Here is an 18,373-nt window from a genome sequence, read left to right as displayed (position 1 = left end):
AGTTTACATACGCATCAGATGAAAGATCCCATCACAGGCGTTAATATGAGACAAGAAGGAATTTCCTAAGCCTTGGCCAGTGTGGGCTCCTTTCACAAGGCCAGCAATATCCACCACATTCAGAAAGGCTGGAATTTTGCTGAAATATAAAAGTTATAAGTCTCATTACTGAAGTATATTAGCTAAGACTTTTGGCACAGAAATAAATTCATAACATGAAAATCCAACATTTCTCTTTTCTAGAACAAGAGATATACGACGGTAACTTTCTTCCTTATTTAATGTGTAACTTATAAAAGACAAGATTCCCCCCTTCCCATGTAAAACATTAACCATTCTTTAATTTCTTTGTCATTATTAATGTAAAATGAAGTAAACTAGTTTCCAAGTGTGGAATCATACTGACAACTATACAAACTATACTCAACCAGACCAGGAACACTGCAGCATGAAGTCAGTCATCCGTAACAAGCAGTTTTCATACTGCTAAAGGGATAAGACATACCAACGGCAATTGCACTCTGCTATCACTAACACACCTCTAAGGTTACCATTTAGCAACTTTTTTGGAAGACAAGGGCATTTTTTTAATACAATGGTGAGTAAAACCAGCAGTGATCAGGTTATGCAAACACTTTGAAAGAAAGCAGAAAACAAGTTAAGCAGCATCTAGCATTATAAAGTAAACAACTGTGATGTTTTCCACCATAAACAGCACTGGGTTAGCTGACATGTCCACATACATTTCATACAGCAACAAAATAGTCATAAAGTTCAAATTACCTGACAAAAAATAGAAAAAGCTTTTACAGCTATGGGAAATGCATATGGCAATTTATAAACTGCAAGCCTTTTATCCTCTGCAGATTCTCAAGCTGTTTTAAAATGAGCAAATAATTTTATGGGCATTAATCTTTTCAGGTATATTCTAAACCAAATTATTTCTCAAAAACCAGCTGAGTGAGGAAAAAAAAAACAACCAACAAACCCACAAACAGAAAACTTTGTGATAAGATGTTGGCTAAAAGCACCTTCATCTGGTCTATGCAAATGACAGCACTACCATAAACAGTGGCAAAGGCAGAACCACACAGAAATGCCACGAATTCCTTGCTTGCAGAAGACCAGAAACTGCAAACCAGAGTTATCAAGACCTCCAACTTAAGGGCCTCAAAATAAATAACTGGAACACTGCTGAATTTCAAAACAAACACTTTAAATTATCACACATTTCATTAAAAATATGCTAAGATTAATACAACAGTTCACTACTTTACTAACAGCAAGTAGAAGGCAAAGCACCCAAATCCATAGCTTTAATATCAACAATGAGAAGGGTGTGACTTACACTATGAAGTCTGCATGAACACACAGTGCCAATCTGTAAAGCAGTGAAAAGCTGTCTTCTATGGTGAGTGGTCTAAATTCTGTGGTCTACTTCACGATGTCTTTTCAAAAGACCTAACCACTGCAGTGCTGCACATAGCTGGAAGCAACAACGTAGGTGCAAATGAGTGCTAGAGATGACCTAGACAGTGACCTCCTAGCCAACCCTACATAGAAACCTTCTCTGAACAGCACTGCACTTCCGAAGTCTATACTGTCCACAGCTCAAACTGAGCTTTACAAGAGCTTACTGATAAATATATTAAAAAAAAACAAATCAAATATTGAAATGTCAAATCTGTAAGAGCAGAAAATTCCACTAGCATCAGAAAAACACCCTTCTCTTCTTATCCCAATGCCTGGTATGGTAACTACAGCCCAGAGAGATCAAGCTGTAGTTCATCATCTCTGCTAAGAGCAACAGGCTTAAATAGAACAAAACAAGTTAGCAACTTTTTCTGGTAGTGGTATCCCACTTCCATCTGATTGCAAATAACACAATACATTCTTTAGAATTAGCAGATACACTGCCTCGCTTGAAATGAACTCCCTAACTTGGGAAGATATGGTCCATTAGAGTCTGCCTTTGCATGCTACATCAATATTTCTGAAGTGTGACGACCCAAAAGCAAAAGATCTTATACTGGTTTTGTTTCCAATCTTCCTCTAACACTTCCCAAGAAAAAATATTTTTTTCAAGTAAGCAAATTTCATGATATAAGATTTGGACACAATATTTTTCTTACCACAGTGAACTTCAAAGTAGCACTAAACCTGTCGGGTGTAATAAATTAGGATTTAATGACATTTCATTAAATGTGATGTGTTTAGAAACAAGCATAAATAGAATATCCAAAAGAGTGAGTTTAAAACAATACACAAGAAAATATTTACAAAGCAGCACGAGTTAGTTAAATTCAAGTACACATCACACTGACTTCAAGCTTTAATTCACTAGGCCCATGAAAAAAGGGCCCATCCCTGGGAAGACAGATGCTGTGTACTGCAAGCTAATGCTGCTGAATGCAGTAGAAAGAACATGAATCCAAGAACATTCTGAAGCAAAAAAACTCTGAAAATTCTCCCACTATGGTTTTCCTAGAAAACTGTCTTGCTTTCTCTAACTGCCAGACACAAACTTAAACAGAAAGAGCAAATCCTCAAATTTAACACACTACCAAGAGCAATGCACATTCAGAAGACAGAAACTAGTAACTCTATTAATGGAATAATCCAATAACTCCTTTTGCCTGACAGAACTGCAGAGCTAATACATACCTCAGAAGAAACAGCAGCAACTTCCCAGTCAGAATTGTTATAATTCATAATTCATTGCTTTCTGACACACAACTAAGTCAACAACAAGGTAGAAAAATGCCATTCTTTAAAGCACTCCTCCATTGTCATTTTAAACAATTTTCTAACAAAGCTGGTGTTAGAAATGTTCTCCTCCTATGCTCCCCTCTGTTAGGATTCACTTCCTGGGCAGCCATCAGAAGAATTCACACTTTCACTACAAAGATGCCACATGACAGCAAAACAGATGCCTTCAGATGCAGATGGACCACTCTATCACTACAATCAGCCTAATTTGCTAGACAAAAGAAGGAAAACCCCAGCACATTTATTTCACAATTTACTAACAGGAGCAAGAGATAAGGATGTTTTCTCACCTTCACCTTGGGTACCACAAAGCTAACAAAACAAAACCATCACCATTCTCTGCAGCCCCTTTCCTAGGCCTCAATCTCTATTTCATTACAGAAAGATGAATAGAGAGAAAAGCATAAAAAGGCACAAACTAGCCACACTTGCCTATACTCTGCTCTTAAGGACAAGGAGTACACATTATGAAACTAAATAAACAGAAAACACAGCAAAGAATGCGGGAAGAGTACCATATATCTAGAGTGTGGTTTAGTTCTTTAAAATGTAGAGGACTTAACTGGATTGTTCTCTTTTTTTTTTCCTCCCTCCTCTAAACAGATTAATTTCCATTTCTTAAGATTCGTTAGTCATCATTAGCATAATGTCACTGAGCCTCAAATGATCATCAGGAACAGGTGACATCAACTGATCGTTTGTACAAATCAGTGCAACACCAATCTACCATAAAGCATGTCACAGGAATTTATAATATGAAACATTACCAAATCCAGACGTAACTCCGTATTTTAAGTGTAGGTATAACTCCTGAGTAAAGATTTTTTTCACCTCACTTCAAAATACAGCAGGAGTGATTTTGTGTTTTCACATACTACCTTCACTGTACGAGCTACTCCACAACAAAGAGCACAAGACTCTCTGCACCAAAGAACGTAACAGTTTTGCGGTCCAGTGGTTAGGGTATAAGAGACTTGGGCATTCTGCATTTTGTAGGGGAAAAGACCTATTTCTCACCAACTTCATTTCAAACTTCTGTCCAAAACCATTATTTAACAGGCAGAAGGAGTTTCTTTACCTGACCCGTTCAGTACAGTACTACTGAGGACTACAGTGCAACCAGTTACCTTTCTTCTTTTAAAATGCACACACATATAGTATCTGCAGTTTGTTGTGCATATTTATTTTTCCAAAACTTAAGGCAAAGAGGCATAAATTTCTTTCTCAAGTTTCCTCATTGTTTAGTTGAGAAACCTCACAGGCAACACACCCTGAAGATTTGACTTGACTGAAACAACCAAAATGCTGTTTCTCTCCCTGGGTTTCTTTATTCTTCTAAGTTTCCACAATCTCTCTTCTCCAACAAAAACAATACCCCAATAATTTCTCTGCAGCATTTACTACAGTTTAGTGAAATCTCACATCCACCAGGAAACCCTGGAAAGCCATGTGACAGCTTCAAGTAAGTTCAAAATGCAGCAATTTTCCAGTAAGCCTGCTTGATTATTCTCATAACACAGACACTTTTTATTCTCAAGAAATTTCTCTCAACTCAAATTCTACATCCCACATAGTAAAAAAGCCAAATTCTTCACTATTAGGGTAAGGTGTCCAGCTTCCATTTTCTCTTCAGTAAAGCCAAATGTGCTATTCATCTCCTGGTTACAGCACAAGCTCTTCTGCCTTTAAAAGCTGTTATCTGAAATCTGTTAAGAAAGGGTAACTCTTCTTCCTTTATGAAAATTCAGGCAACTTAAGTAGGAGTTATCTGTTAATAGTTCACAAATGACCTGAAGTAGTTAACATAGGAGAACACATATATTGTGACAACCTGCTATAAAGCTTTCAACACTTGGTCTGTCCTCATTGCTTTTGTTTTTCTTGGCTCATTTCCAAACAGAAAACACAGTTCATAGGCCCTCCTGCTCTTCCAGGAGACTGTACTCCCTTATTACACCTTCTGCAGTCAATCTTGCATGCAGTTTTAACCAATGTAAGTACAACACCTCACAGGGTAAAGGAATCTGCTTCTGAAGAACCAGGTACAGCAGATGAACCCCAGTCATTTCTAAGCAAGAACAATTTCATTAATAGCATTGTATCCATGGTACTGACAAACAAGACTTGAACTTAATAGCACATGAACCAGAAGTGAAAAATCTGCTAATTAAATTTTGCTTACATGAACTATTAAAAAAAGTAAGATTCAATGTGGATTATGACACATACTTGGTGTCCCCTGTATATCAAATGCCTGCATTCTCAAACTATTCACAAAGTTAATATACCAATAAAATATAACCAATTGAATTTTTCCTTCTCCCACCAGGCAGACAAGTCAAGTCAAGGCTCAAGTCACCACTTCAGGTCTTTCATTCACTGCTGGCAAATTGTTCATTTGCAATGCTAGAACACACATCACTGCCAAGTTGATCTACACAGGCTCAGAGCTAATTGAAGAGCAGTAACACCAAAGGAAGAAGCACATTAACAACAGGATGTACTCAGCAATTTTCAGTTGCTTTCTGTAAAAAATGGGATTCTCCTACAGATGCTGATATATGGGAGTTACATCCAGCTAAGTTATTCATGTTTCACTCTGGAATTAGAGGTGGGTTTCATTTACATAAATAGTCTTTTTAAACCCAGAATAAGTCCCACATGATGTCATTCAAAAAGTCCCACTGCTGATCTGCTTTCTAAGCAGAACTTTCCACCAACTGATTACATAATTTTTACTTCAAAACTTGATCAAGTATCTGAGTATGCTATCTTACAGTAAGTTCAAGAGAACATGTATTTAATATTATGTAGGACATCCGTGACCTAGCCAACATTGGAAGGGACTCAGATTTAGTTCAATACCATTGCTTGAGCACTAAAGATCTCGGTGCATGAACTTCAACAATCTACAATGCAACAGAACAAATTAAAGCAATTTACTGACAAAAAGGATGGAGCTCCTTAAGTACACTGGACGGTGACAGAGAGATGAAGAGGGGTAGTTGCATTTTACTATTTCCTTCCGTAAGATAACAAAGATTGCCTTAAAATTTAAGTTGGAAAGGATACCCAAGATAGATTAAAAAGAGTCTAAGTTAAACAGAAATGTTTGCGGTTTGCAATAAGCATTGTGCTTTGTGAACACATACATGCAAAGCAACACACCTGCTTACAGATGCAAACAAGGAATTAGATGAATACTGATAACATGAGAAAGGATGAACAAAACTACTTACATTTTACTCACTCCCGCTTATAATCTTGTTTGATTTTAACCAGAGGAGGAAGCAGAAACATAGATTTTTAAAATCACTTCATTATTAATGTTTTCATACAGGGTGATTACTATCAGCCAAGAGTCCTTCACTGTTAACTATTTACAGTTAAAACATAGCTATAGTTAAAACACTACTTCTACCTATTTCTTTTACTTAAACATATAGCTTAAAATAAAGAAGAAAGAATATAAACAGCTGTAGTGAGGAGGTTATTTGGGCACAAAATAAATAAATTAATAAATGAGAAGGAGGAAACAGCAGTTTTCTCCACTTCCCCACTCAAGATCCTTTTGAGGCTTGAATCAAATGTCACCACTGAGATACCAGTCCTGGTCAGGCACAGTAGACCACAGTAGTAGACAGGGCCATATGGGGTAAGTCTGGAGGGTATATAAACTCAAAGGCTTTTGAGATACTTGTGAGTTAGGACACAAGTCACTTGTCCAAATGAAATCAGTTTAACATACTTACACTGAAAAATATTTTTAGGTTTAAGGTGATTAACTGAATTTAGAACAAAAAAAAAAACAACAAACAAACAACAAGCATAGCTTTATCAAAGCTTTTATTAAGTTACTAAAATTTCTTCACATGAGCTACACAGTTCTTGTCTTGTGTAAGAAATCCATCACGTCTAAACACAAAAAGGCCCATTAAAATACTACTGTCAAGAGATCAACCGGTTTTGGCTTTCAAATCCCTGTTTTCAAAGCAGGAGCTACCTGCTGAGATGAGGAACCTCTCTTTTCCATTTTAGAATGAGTAGATCTCATCCTCTGCTACCTACTTAAGATCCAGAGATTGGGGCAGGAGGGACAAAAAAAAAAAAGACAACAAACTACACCTTTCTGCTTCAGCTCCTGCTGAAGTTAATCAGTCCAAAGCAAATACTCTTTCCACCTACTGAACTGCAACTAATACAATCATTAGTCTATCAAACCTTGCCCGAAAAGTAGGGACAACAAAATAAGAACCCAACACTCTCTCCTTTCTGAAAAAGCTACATGTTGACACCATGCAACAAACTTGAGTTTTCATTGAACACTGTATAAATTTAAAACAATCACATCAGCTGCTTACATAAAGTTAGTAACAAAACAGAAACTAAGACCTTAAAATAACAAGCATTCAGAATTATATTTAAAACATTAAAGTCTGTTGTGGTTTTTTTTAATACCTACAGTTTCATTCACACCAGAAAGTAAGCAATAAGCAGCATTAAATCTCAAGGAAATTTGCTCATCTAATCCATTTGGCAGCAAAATAGCAGTTTTTACGGGAAGTTTTTGGAGCCCACCTTCTGTCTACAGTCTGATCATTGAACTTATTTATTGTTAACAGTCATATACACCATCCACTGCTGCAGAAAGAAAAAAAGGTTATCAGTTCTGGTAGCATACCTTAATTTATTAAGTACAACTTTACCTTGATGTAACAGTCTCCAAAAATCTTGCCTGCATTATTTCATTTACAAACGTCTACACTTCCAATTAAGTAATACCACTCAGATTTAGCATGGGCTAGCAAGTAGCTGCACACGAGTCCCATCGAAGCGGATGCTTCCCTCTTTCAGGGATAGGAATAGATCTTCAAGCAACAAACAGTACCCAAAGAGCCTAACTCTTCCTCCAGTGGCAGAACAGCTGCAAACTCATACTAGCAGTATTTCCAGCAGTAGAGTCTGTCTCTCTGTAGCAGCAGCAATCTCAGCTCAGTGCGACAGACAGCGACAGCCAGTCCAACCCAGTCCCACTCTTCCTTTCCCTCGCTCACAGCAGGCATCAAGGCAAAATCACTGGCCTGTCATACACTGCTTTAATTAAGACAAAGTCCCCCCTCCTTTTTTTTTCCCCACCTCTCAACAATGACTGCAGTTACGCGATGACTAAGTGTAACATATGCGAAATAAAAACCTGAATGCTTTAGACTTTAAAAAGCAAATACTTGAGGCTAGACAAGAGTCTAATTTAAAGAGAACTCGCTGTTTATAAAACATTCTGCATGCACGGATGGATTATGTCTACTAATCCATACAAGTAGAAAATTAACACGGAACATATTACATAAAGATGAAGAACAAAATCAAGACTATACAAGAGAAATTAAGGAATTGTATGTAATTTAAATTCAGTTGTAGATCTTCATGACCATAGCCTTCTTTTCCCGAGTTAGTCTCAGACAGAGCAGCACAAACAGTCCAAGAAGAGTTACCTCAGTCTACTGTGCTACTGAATTATCACTGGCTTATCACTGTTACAGTGAAATATATGCAGCATACGCAAACTCACGAGCTGTAACTACTCACTAATCCCCACACCCATCGATTTTAAGTAACAAACACTCTTAAAAATGCTTAAAGACCATTCAAATGAAAGCTGATTATCCAGGTTATTTTCCAGTTTCATTAATATTTTTATGTCTTAATTTTTATTACTAAATATATCTATTTCCATTAATATTTGCAGGTGGCTTTTTTCAGGGGGGAGCAGAGGAGGGCAGAGTTTGCAAGTCAGAGAACACACACAGGTATGCACTCCTTGTAAGGAGAGATGGCCTAAGGCAGAATGAGGGGAGAGATCGTAATCTCTTTTTCACTTCAACTGTTAATTTAGAAGTAGCCAGTCATAGCTAAGTGAAAAGAAAAAGAAACTACTGACCTGGCCAAAGCAGCAATAACACTACCATTTAGAACAAATTTATCAACAAAACTTGAAAGCCACACCATTACCTCTGCACAGCCAACAGCCAGAAAGTTTTGTCTCAAATTCAGTACGGTTTTGGTTTATGATCCATATGGTAACAAGTATACTTAATAGTTCCTTGAGCAGGAAAAACAAGATAACATCTTGTAAAAATCCACCTAGCCAGACAGCTCCTTATCAATTCATTTTTCAGTATTTAAAAAGTACACAGCAATTAGAGAAAGAAGCAACCTATTTGGACCTGAAAATTAAGCACAAGCGGTGGGCTTTTTTTGACCAGTGACTAATCAATCTTATTTAATTGTGGGCGTGAGCTCAGTTTAAAACTGAGGATTTGAACAAAGAGTGCATGCTAATTTGCCCTACGATTTATGTAGGGTTCACTTTATTCAAGATCCCTTTGCAAGTAATTGAAAACTGAAATTAACAAATCAAACACTTATTTGTTTTCTGATAACACCTTAATGCTGTTCAAGCAAGAATCCAGTTCCCACATTGAATATATATGGTAGATTACAGTAATAATCTATAACAAAAATCCATCAATGTGACAAAATTAATACAATCCTAGAATAAGGAACCACTGTAGTAATATCCCCGAATATATCAGATAACAAATAGCAGAGCCTATAAAAAGGTCAGGGAAAAAAAGGCTGCTCACAAAGCTTACTGTAAAAAGACTGAGAGCACAGGTACGTTGATATTTGTTTGGCTGCCTACAGCATATGCAATATTCTAAATGACACAAAATACAGGATAGAAACTTTACAAATGAGAGAGCTCATGACACATTAGGTATGTCCACTACAGTTCATTTTCCAAATCTTTTCAGAAGATCCTCCAAGTCACTTGGGAGCCAAAAGCTTCAAAGACAGGTACACCAAGCACCAAATGATGTTAAGCAACAACTAGCAGCAACTAGGCTTCTCATTCTCATATATATGTATTACAAGAATGTAATTTCACATTCTAAAACGTATGTCCATAAAAACTTAAAGACATTGCACTAAAATCCTATGAAAACCCTGTGTTCAGTAACACTATTTCATCTTAACTCCAAAAAAAAGATGAAGAATTTGAGTTACCTTGGAGGTTTGTGATACTGGCATAGGAAGTCAAATCTGTCATCTGGCACAGGTACTCGACTCTCATTGGGGTCAATAGTACAGAAAGGAAAATTTTCTGCTGCTGCTTGACTCTTTGTTAACACATTGAAAAACGTCGATTTCCTACAAACAAAATACACACGTTCTTAAAGAAGTTCAGATTAGAATTATTTAAAAGGGCTGGATAGAAGCACGTCTTATTCCAACTCAAAAGCAATACTGAATTTTCTCTGTACTTCAACAACAGTGACCACTACCCTGATTGTAGTATAGGACACTTTCAAATACACATATGGAGTGCCCCACTGAAACACACTGATGGTTACCTCTTCCCTGCCCTTGAAAATTACCCTAAGTGAAGATATTGCACATCAGTTAGCAAAGAAGCTTTCAGTCAAAAGCAAAGCACAGCTGTATTAGCCACTACTCATTTTCCTCAAGCACAAAGTGAGAAATGGATAAGGATGCTTGAAACTTATCCTGAATGAACTGGTTTTGCCAAGACTCACAAGCCCTTTCCCCAGATGTATTGTTTCTTCAGATTTATTTATGTATTAACATAATTTCAGTATCTAAGCAATAGAAGTTAACAATCAAGAGAGAAAAAAGGGGCACAGAAAGCAAACCACAACAATTAATCAATTACAAGTAATCTTCCATGCATATAAAAAAGACGCAGTTCTACCTTAGCAAACATTTTTCATCCTTGTTAAATATCAGTGGGAAAAAATGCAAGTGGTATCAAGGGAAAAAAGAACATTTCCACTTAAACCAAGTGGCTGATTATTTTGCTAGTTAGTATTTATTTAACCAAAAGACAGCGATTCTTGAGTTCTTGTTAAGAGAAAGTTCTTAACTCCTGAATCTTCTACTGTAAGTATTCTGGTGTTTTGTGGTGGGTTTTTTTTAGATCCACAGAACTTCTCAGGCCTAGGGGGAAGAAAAAAAAAAAACCTGACAGTTGCCCTGCATGCAGCCACCATGTTCCAAAGTCAGTCACAGCCTTCTTGGAAAATTACATCATAACATAACTGCAAATGCTCTTTTTCCCTATTGGCATGCTACATATACAATCTTACTGCTAATTGTTTCCTTTCTGGTGTGCAACTTACCTACACCCCAAAAAATAAAATAAATGGTAATGAAAAGGAAGCAGCACTCATGGCACTCAGACATGCTCAAAGGCTTTTCCTCTAACTTCTTAAAATATTCCAAATTTGAGACTGCTGACAACTTCTTTCAGTAAATATGATACACAAACTAACACCAATAGTTCACACAAGCATTCTCCAGGTAATTCATCATCATCTTTAAATGCCTTAAGTATGGGCTCTTTGAGGAGCTGTAACAACTGCAGATGAGAAGTGTGACAGAGAGATTCATCTTGCATCATCTCTCCTAAACTGTAACAACTTTTTATACAACTTTTTCCATTACTCTGATGAAGATTCAAGAATGTAAGTCCTCTTCACTGCTAATGACACTTAAGAGTATCATTTACCCCTTCCTGTACACAGCACCCTCTCCAAAAAAAAAAACCCTACAACATAAATGGAATTTGTATATACGGCCATGTGTGCATCTGTATCTGCATAAAAACTTCTGTTACACATACACTACAGAGTAAGTAAAGAAATGCAAAAGATGCAGGATTTTATAAAAATCAGCAATTGCCAAGACTTTTCTTCCTTTTAATTCTATACCACTACCTAGTCCAAACTTACACATACCAGCCTCATGCTACCTGTTTTATATCTCTCCACCTATACGCAGTTCAAGCCTATCGCACAGCAAACAGACTTACACTGTATCCCCGATCGCGTACACACGCAGACACCTGTCTTCACCCAGGCACTGTGCCAGGTCTCTCTACCTGGAGCAGGCACAAGCTTGGGGAGAGCGAGAAGCCCCGGCCTGCTCCTCCGCCCAGCGCTCCCCATCACCTACCCGACGTTAGGCAGCCCGACGATCCCGATCTTCAGGGACGTCCCAAACCTGCCGATAATCGGGTGCGATTTAACCCCGTCGCCTCCCTTTTTCGGGGGCATCTGAAAGCACAGAACGGGAGCACGCTTAGGCCGTACCACAGCCCCGGGTCCCGCCGCGCACTCTCCACCCCGCTCCTCCCGGCACACCCAGGGCCTCCGCCTCGAAAAGGCCGACAAGAAACACCCGCCCCGCGCTGCCAGCCGAAGCCGCGGCTGCTCCCCAGGGCCCGGAAGCGCCTCATCCCGGCCCGGCGGCTCCCCCTCCGCAGCGCCGCACTCCCCGGCCCGCGGGGCAAGAGCGGGGCTCTGCGGGGCTCACCTCAGCGGGCAGAGCTGGGCTGCGCGGCCCCCGCCCCGGAGTAGGAAGAGGCACGAGCGGCCCCTTCGCACGCGGAACACGCCGGCGGAACAGGCGGGACCGAGCCCGCCCATTGGTCGGGAGCCGCGCGAGGGGAAAGGTCGCCCCAGGAGGGCGGCGCTGGCGAGGAGCGTGCCCCGGTCCGCCGCGCACCCGCAGCGCGGTGCCGGGGGCCGCCGGCCGCCGCTTCGCGCTCCTCGGCACCCGCACCCAAAACGCAGGGTTGCATGCGAGGCCCGCTGCTGGGCACGGCGGCAGGTCCTGAGGAGAGCACCGGGCCCCTGTGAGGAGAACGCCGGGCGCCCCGAGCTTCTTTCCTAGAAGCAGCAGTTGGCCTCCCGTTCTCCACCCCCCTTCCCAGAAATCAGCGAGGCGCGGAGCCGTGCCTTTGGGAAGAAGGGCCACGTGGTAAAAGCGGTGGAAGAAAGGTGGTGGGGCAAGGAAACACCAGACTGGGGGTGCGAAGTATAACATTGTTTGAGGAATCCATGCAGAAGAGAAGCATCTGGCCAGGGTTCTTCACCCTTTCATGCCCTAGGAGTAGGACAAGGCCTTCATTGGCTGCATTCTCCTCAGACTGGGGGTAACAAAACTCGGTCAGGTTTACTTTTCTAACCTTTTGGTTTTGTTCTGTAGCCCCTTCTCTGCAGGATGGTTCCCTCACAGTTCCCTATCAGGCACACAGCGTGGAAATACGCCACAAAAAGGCTACGCAGACTTACTCTGCAGCTCTGGTGCATGGCACAATGAGCCATTAGGGTTTTTTCTGCATAACAGCTTGTAAGAGTCACTAGGAACCCACTGTCAGGACTCACAGCTGCTTTACAAAACTTAGAATTTGCATCATTTCTACACAGAAAGCTGGAACGTAAGGAAAAGTCATTTAATTTCCCAGACCCAGTGGCTCAGAGCTGGCAGCAAGCGCAGAACCCCTGGGAGAGTTGCTGCAAATGAGGAGTCCAATCTCCATTTCCAGAAGAGGAGCACTAAACCCTGCTGTGGCTGTTCTGTCCAGCAGTATCCATCAAAATGGGCAGGAGGAAGTAAAGGGATCTGCAAGAGCTTACAATTATCTGCACACAGGGGTTCCATTTAACCTGTAAATAGGAATTTAGTGTAATGAGCAATCATTATTATAAACTGCACTTTTGCTGCTTCAGCATTGGCTCTACAAAGTCAATTTTGCTGTTCCTGAGAAGAGCAAGGCAGGAATGCAAAGCTTGTTTATTCAGTCCCCAGATGCAAAGCTAGATTTGACCCTCAGGTCAGTTCTGGGAAGAAGTGATTGGTTTCAGAAGACAGTATTTCTAGGAGGCATTAGGCAGCAGCATGTACACTTGGGGCTATGCTCATAGTTCTCAGAATAAGCGGGTTTTTCCATTTGCTGTTTCAAACAAACAAGTATATAATTTAGTCTGTAAGCAGAATGAAGGTAGTTTTGTCCCTGCCCGCGGCAGGGGTGTTGGAAGTAGATGATACTAAGATCCTTTCCAACCCTAACTATTCTATTCTATAATTCTAACCACTATAAGAGCCATTAAGATCACCAATTCCCATGCGTAGCATTATTTTGATTATATAATTTGTACAGAAAAAGATACTTTAAATTAATAGGAGTCAGTAATGATTACATCTCGCCTACATTTCATGCCTTGGTCAGTTTTCTCTTTTGTCATAGATCTGTGCTAATGTTACCTTCAGAAACGATAATCAAGAATGTAAATACCTTAATTGCATGGGCAGTATCCTTTTGTGAGTCTTTTAAAAATATCTTAACTGACAAAGAATTCCTTTTCCACCTAACTTCATCTAAGTTCTGTAGAAAGAATTTGCAAAAGATAAATAAGACTTCATCAAGAAAACAATGATTCTCTCAACCTAAATTGGCCCTGTCAAAATACATGATGCTGTTACTTAGGATGTCCTTCTCTACAGGCTTTTTTAGTGAACATGAACTTCAAAAGCTTTCCGAGATTATTATGGCTTGCAAGGAGACTGAACAAGAACCTGTACCCTTGTGGAAATAATAACACAAATGAAAGGGAAACATCGAGGCACAAAGAGTAACGCTGTTCACTGCCAAGTAGAGACAAGAGCTCACATTTCCTGGTCTTCTGTTTCCTGCCCCAACAATCCTGCACCAGAGTGGGAAGCTCTGGAAAGGTGAAATACCGAGCACCCTGAGAAGTGCCCTGAGCATCTGTGTGCTCTTTGGATTAAAAGGGGCGCTGGTGGTTAGGCACATTACTAGATTCTTGTTCGTGCTTATCTAGAGACTTCTAAAGATGGTGTGTGGTCAAGAGGAGCCCATTGTTATAAGTAAATCCCCATGTGTTTACAATTGATGTGGCAATTGCATAAACAGTAATCATCCTCTTAAAAGGATGCTCAGGGAATAAAATAGAGAATTCAAGAAGAAAACATGAAACATTTAGGATCTGTGAAAACAAACAGTTATGGAATGTTACAGATGTCAGACCAGGACTCTTCAAAAAATTAAAGACATTTTTCCAACTCAGGCTTCACTTCTCTGAACCATTAAAGACAGGCACCATCAAGTGTTTGCCTGCTAGGAAAATTGAAGGAGAGAAGGCAGTAAAAACTGTTCTTATAGCATGTCCTATTTTAAGTCCATAAGATAAAATTCTCAAAACTTGAAAAACACCAGAGCAAAGGAGTCAAGGTGAGAGTATCATCAGATTATATATCATCTCTGACACAATAAAAGGAATATAATGTTGAGCATTTAAAAAAAAACAAAAAAACAACACACTTTTTTTTCTAAGAAAGGACACTGTTACTAATTTGGAATTGCATATAAAAAATATTGTTTCAAATTAATGTTTTTTTCTGTGACATGAGGTTTTTTTACAACAATTTGGTTGAGGAAAAGAATACAGTATCTGCTCAGAGCTTTTCTATTGGTATAGTGATAGTGACAGCAAGGACAGCCAGTTCTTGTTGGTAACATGCTTATATGGTCTTTCTACCACCTTAAAAGCTAATGTTAGACATTTAAAAGGGAAAAAAGTAGTATCAGCCAACTAATTCAGATTAAAATGTAATTATTTAGTGGTTGGATAAAGCTAATGGATTACCACACTGAACAGTCAAAATACTGACAATAACCAAAAGTATTTACAAATAGCTGCAGAGTAGCCCTTGCATCCTTCACATCCCTAGATCACAAGCTTCAGTAACCAAAATTAGTTTCCTTTTCAGGAATGGAAGAAACGTATCTTAGTTTTCCATCCTTCTAAAGTTCAAGACAGCCCACTTTTATCCATACTCGTCTTGAAATAGGCTTATGTGAGACCATTTCACAGCAACAATAAGGGGTGGATTTGCCTAGCTCTGTTAAAAGGACCAGACTTCCTGAAAGGCTACATTTGGAAAGCTTTTCCATTTACTACATTGATCTCTGTATTTAATTTACTGTTAGCATGGCCACTTCACTAAATACAGATATAGGACTTTAAAGCATTTGATTCCTTCAGCTGGAAGTCATTCCTTGACAATGTAAGACTTCATCTTACATGCTTTTGATTTCAAGTTGCTTTTAGAGTCATGGCTTGCCTTACTTGGTTGAATGTTCCTATCCAAGTCTGTCATAATGGCAAAACCCTAATTTTAAACCGGCATACATAGTTTAAATCATTATAATCTTAACTGTATTACATTCAAAATGTGCTTTATAAGTTTAATGAAAAAAAAACATCTAGAGAGCAACCATCTCAATGTCAACTCTCCAGCACAGAAATAGCACACAAATACAGCTTATTGTACAGCTGGAACACGTGCAGAAGTCAAACAGCCCTGGAGCAACTCCACCTGATTAAAAACAATGTTTAAGGGAGAGTAATAAAACAAACACTTTGTGGTTTGTGCCACCAACATACTCTTTGCTTTTTGCTGCCCAGAACATGTATTTACTGCAAAGTCACTGTTAACTGCAAAAATAAGTGGGTTTGTAGAACTCAAAGAATAAAGACAGAGGCCCTGATCCTTGCTGTGACCAGGCAATGTTCAGTGCAACCCAGGGGGTGAGAAGAACACAGCTGCTTTTACACATCACCACTCCTGAATTGCCTGGGTCTGTGCCGCTTGGAGAGAACTGGATGCCTCCCAGTAATACAGTCTTGCTAAAACGAAACACTGTTCAAGGGCACGGTCCAAACTAAATGCTGTTCATTGAATTGTGTGGAGTTTAAAGGTACTCATCACCCAGCTGAACTGTGCTTTAATACAATATTCTTAAACATTATGTTTGGTAGGGTTAAATAGGGTTTGTTCTTTTAACTGTGGATTCATCCAGTTTTATAAATAATCTAACCTTGTACTGTTCTTTATACACTTAAATTTATACTATGTGGTTCATATTCACTCATTTTCACATTTTTTTATTGTTTTAACTATCCTTGTTAAAGGAATGGTTTCCCTTCCCCCCTAAAAAAAAATGCTTAACACTATACATTTAAGAAGGAGGAAAAATAATATCAACCAACTGAGCTTAAAATATAGTTAGTTAGTGGTAAAGAATGGTGACAGGTTGTTAATGATGTTTGTACTGCTCCAAAGTCAGAATTGCTGTGGAGGTATAAAGCAACTCTCACCCCTTTCTGCAATATCACAGGCTGTGGCAGTCTAGAAGCACATAATGCAGAACAATCTGATCTGCCACATATTTATAATATTTCTAGATCATGAATCTGGAAATTCTAGCCCAGTTTCATAACTTTAACATGGACAACGTCACTAACACTCAGTATAATGCGTACTGAGATTATCATAGCAAGAATAGTGAAAGACAGATTAACCCACTGAAAAGGAGCAAAAGCCTAGGAGAGAGAGGTACTATAGTAGGAGAAATTACCTAGGAATTAGTGAAATTTCAGTTCAAAAATGATAGGTCTACTTTGAACTTTTCAGTAGCCTAGCAAATGACAGTGTAAAAGAAAGTACCAATCTAAAACAAAAATAGGTATATGATTACTACTAATAAAAACAGAAAATTGTCTTAAATGGGGACTGATTATGGAGTGGGCAACACGAGGCTTTTTCTAAGCTTCACAGATGCAAGGACCATCCTAGCATGACCACCGGTTGTTGTTGGTTTGGGCTTTTTTCTCCAAATGAAACCCTAAGGACCATTAGAAGAGAAGAAATGCCAGTGGTCTAAGAAAAATCATAGATTTAATTTTATTTAGTACTGGGGATGGTAGCACTGAAAGGTGAATTAATCAAGATGCTTGACAGTTGAACGAGTATGAAAAAGGAACATGAGTGTCAAATAGTTCTTGTACCTTGAAGGCTATTATTAAACATGGAAGGAGATGGTCTAATGTACAAGTAGGGAGACTTCTGTCCCTGAATTCAGGCTATAATTCTCATAATTCTCTACTTGGAAAAAGCTCGGCAGCTCAGCAAAGCTTCACTCAACACCAATATTTTCCCCATAATTTACTTACAAGGTTGTTCCTAACTTTCTGCTCCAAATTGTGCAGTACTCTCTGTGCAATACTCCCTGTACTCAAGTGTTAAGGGGCCAATGCAACTGAATACAGAGCTGTGTTTAGCTATCATCTACCCATTTTATCCCATGCCCTGTTTTCCCAAAATAAGGATTAAATTCATGTCAGTAATAGGAAGAGTTCACTGTCCCACCCTGCTAGTGCTGGGATGGAGCATGCACTCAGGAGGACAGAACTAGCACACCAAGAGTGCTCAGTCATCAGCCAATAGCCTGAGAATACCACTATAGAGGGGTTCTGGAAGGACTATGCAATCCTATTACCAAACACCAGGAAATTACTCACCAAGTGGTAAAGCTTACTACCATTGTGTTGTGTAATAAAACACAATCATAGAAATCCCATTGCCTCATAATCCTAAATTTTGTGGGTGCAACCAAAGTATGACTTAACAGTGTGGATGCTTGAATACACATTTCACCAATACGGATTTCAGGACCCAAATTCTACACAGGGATTTTCAAACACTATGGGCTGCCAATATGTAGTTCCTGTGCCCCAAGGAAACACAAGAGCATGGCCTACCACAAATAATTACTCTTCTGCAAATCTAATCCACATCTACACATACATTTTATACACCAGTCTCCCTTTTAAACCAAAATTTGGCTTACAGAGTATTTTAATTCTTCTCAATA

General features: G+C 39.2%; 1 protein-coding gene across 2 annotated transcripts in view; it reads right to left on the bottom strand.

The window, feature by feature from the left end:
• OLA1 (Obg like ATPase 1) overlaps nt 1-12,321 on the bottom strand; it is a 102,527-nt gene extending 90,206 nt beyond the window's left edge. The window contains exons 1-4 of one of the 2 annotated variants that reach the window (XM_062615875.1): nt 12,166-12,321; nt 11,806-11,906; nt 9,838-9,981; nt 12-139 (exon numbers count right to left, since the gene is read on the bottom strand). In XM_062615875.1, coding sequence (XP_062471859.1) covers nt 12-139; nt 9,838-9,981; nt 11,806-11,906 — 373 coding nt within the window. In that variant the 5' untranslated portion in view covers nt 12,166-12,321. Of the gene's footprint in view, nt 1-11; nt 140-9,837; nt 9,982-11,805; nt 11,907-12,165 lie in introns of those variants that run through there. The other variant, XM_062615876.1, reaches the window with a different exon arrangement.
• Between the last annotated feature and the right edge of the window lie 6,052 nt (nt 12,322-18,373).

This window comes from Pezoporus occidentalis, unplaced genomic scaffold (genome assembly GCF_034315485.1).
Source record: "Pezoporus occidentalis ecotype Australia unplaced genomic scaffold, CSIRO_AGI_Poc_V1 ctg184, whole genome shotgun sequence".
NCBI lineage: Eukaryota > Metazoa > Chordata > Aves > Psittaciformes > Psittacidae > Pezoporus > Pezoporus occidentalis.
This window is presented reverse-complemented; position numbering and strand designations above follow the sequence as displayed.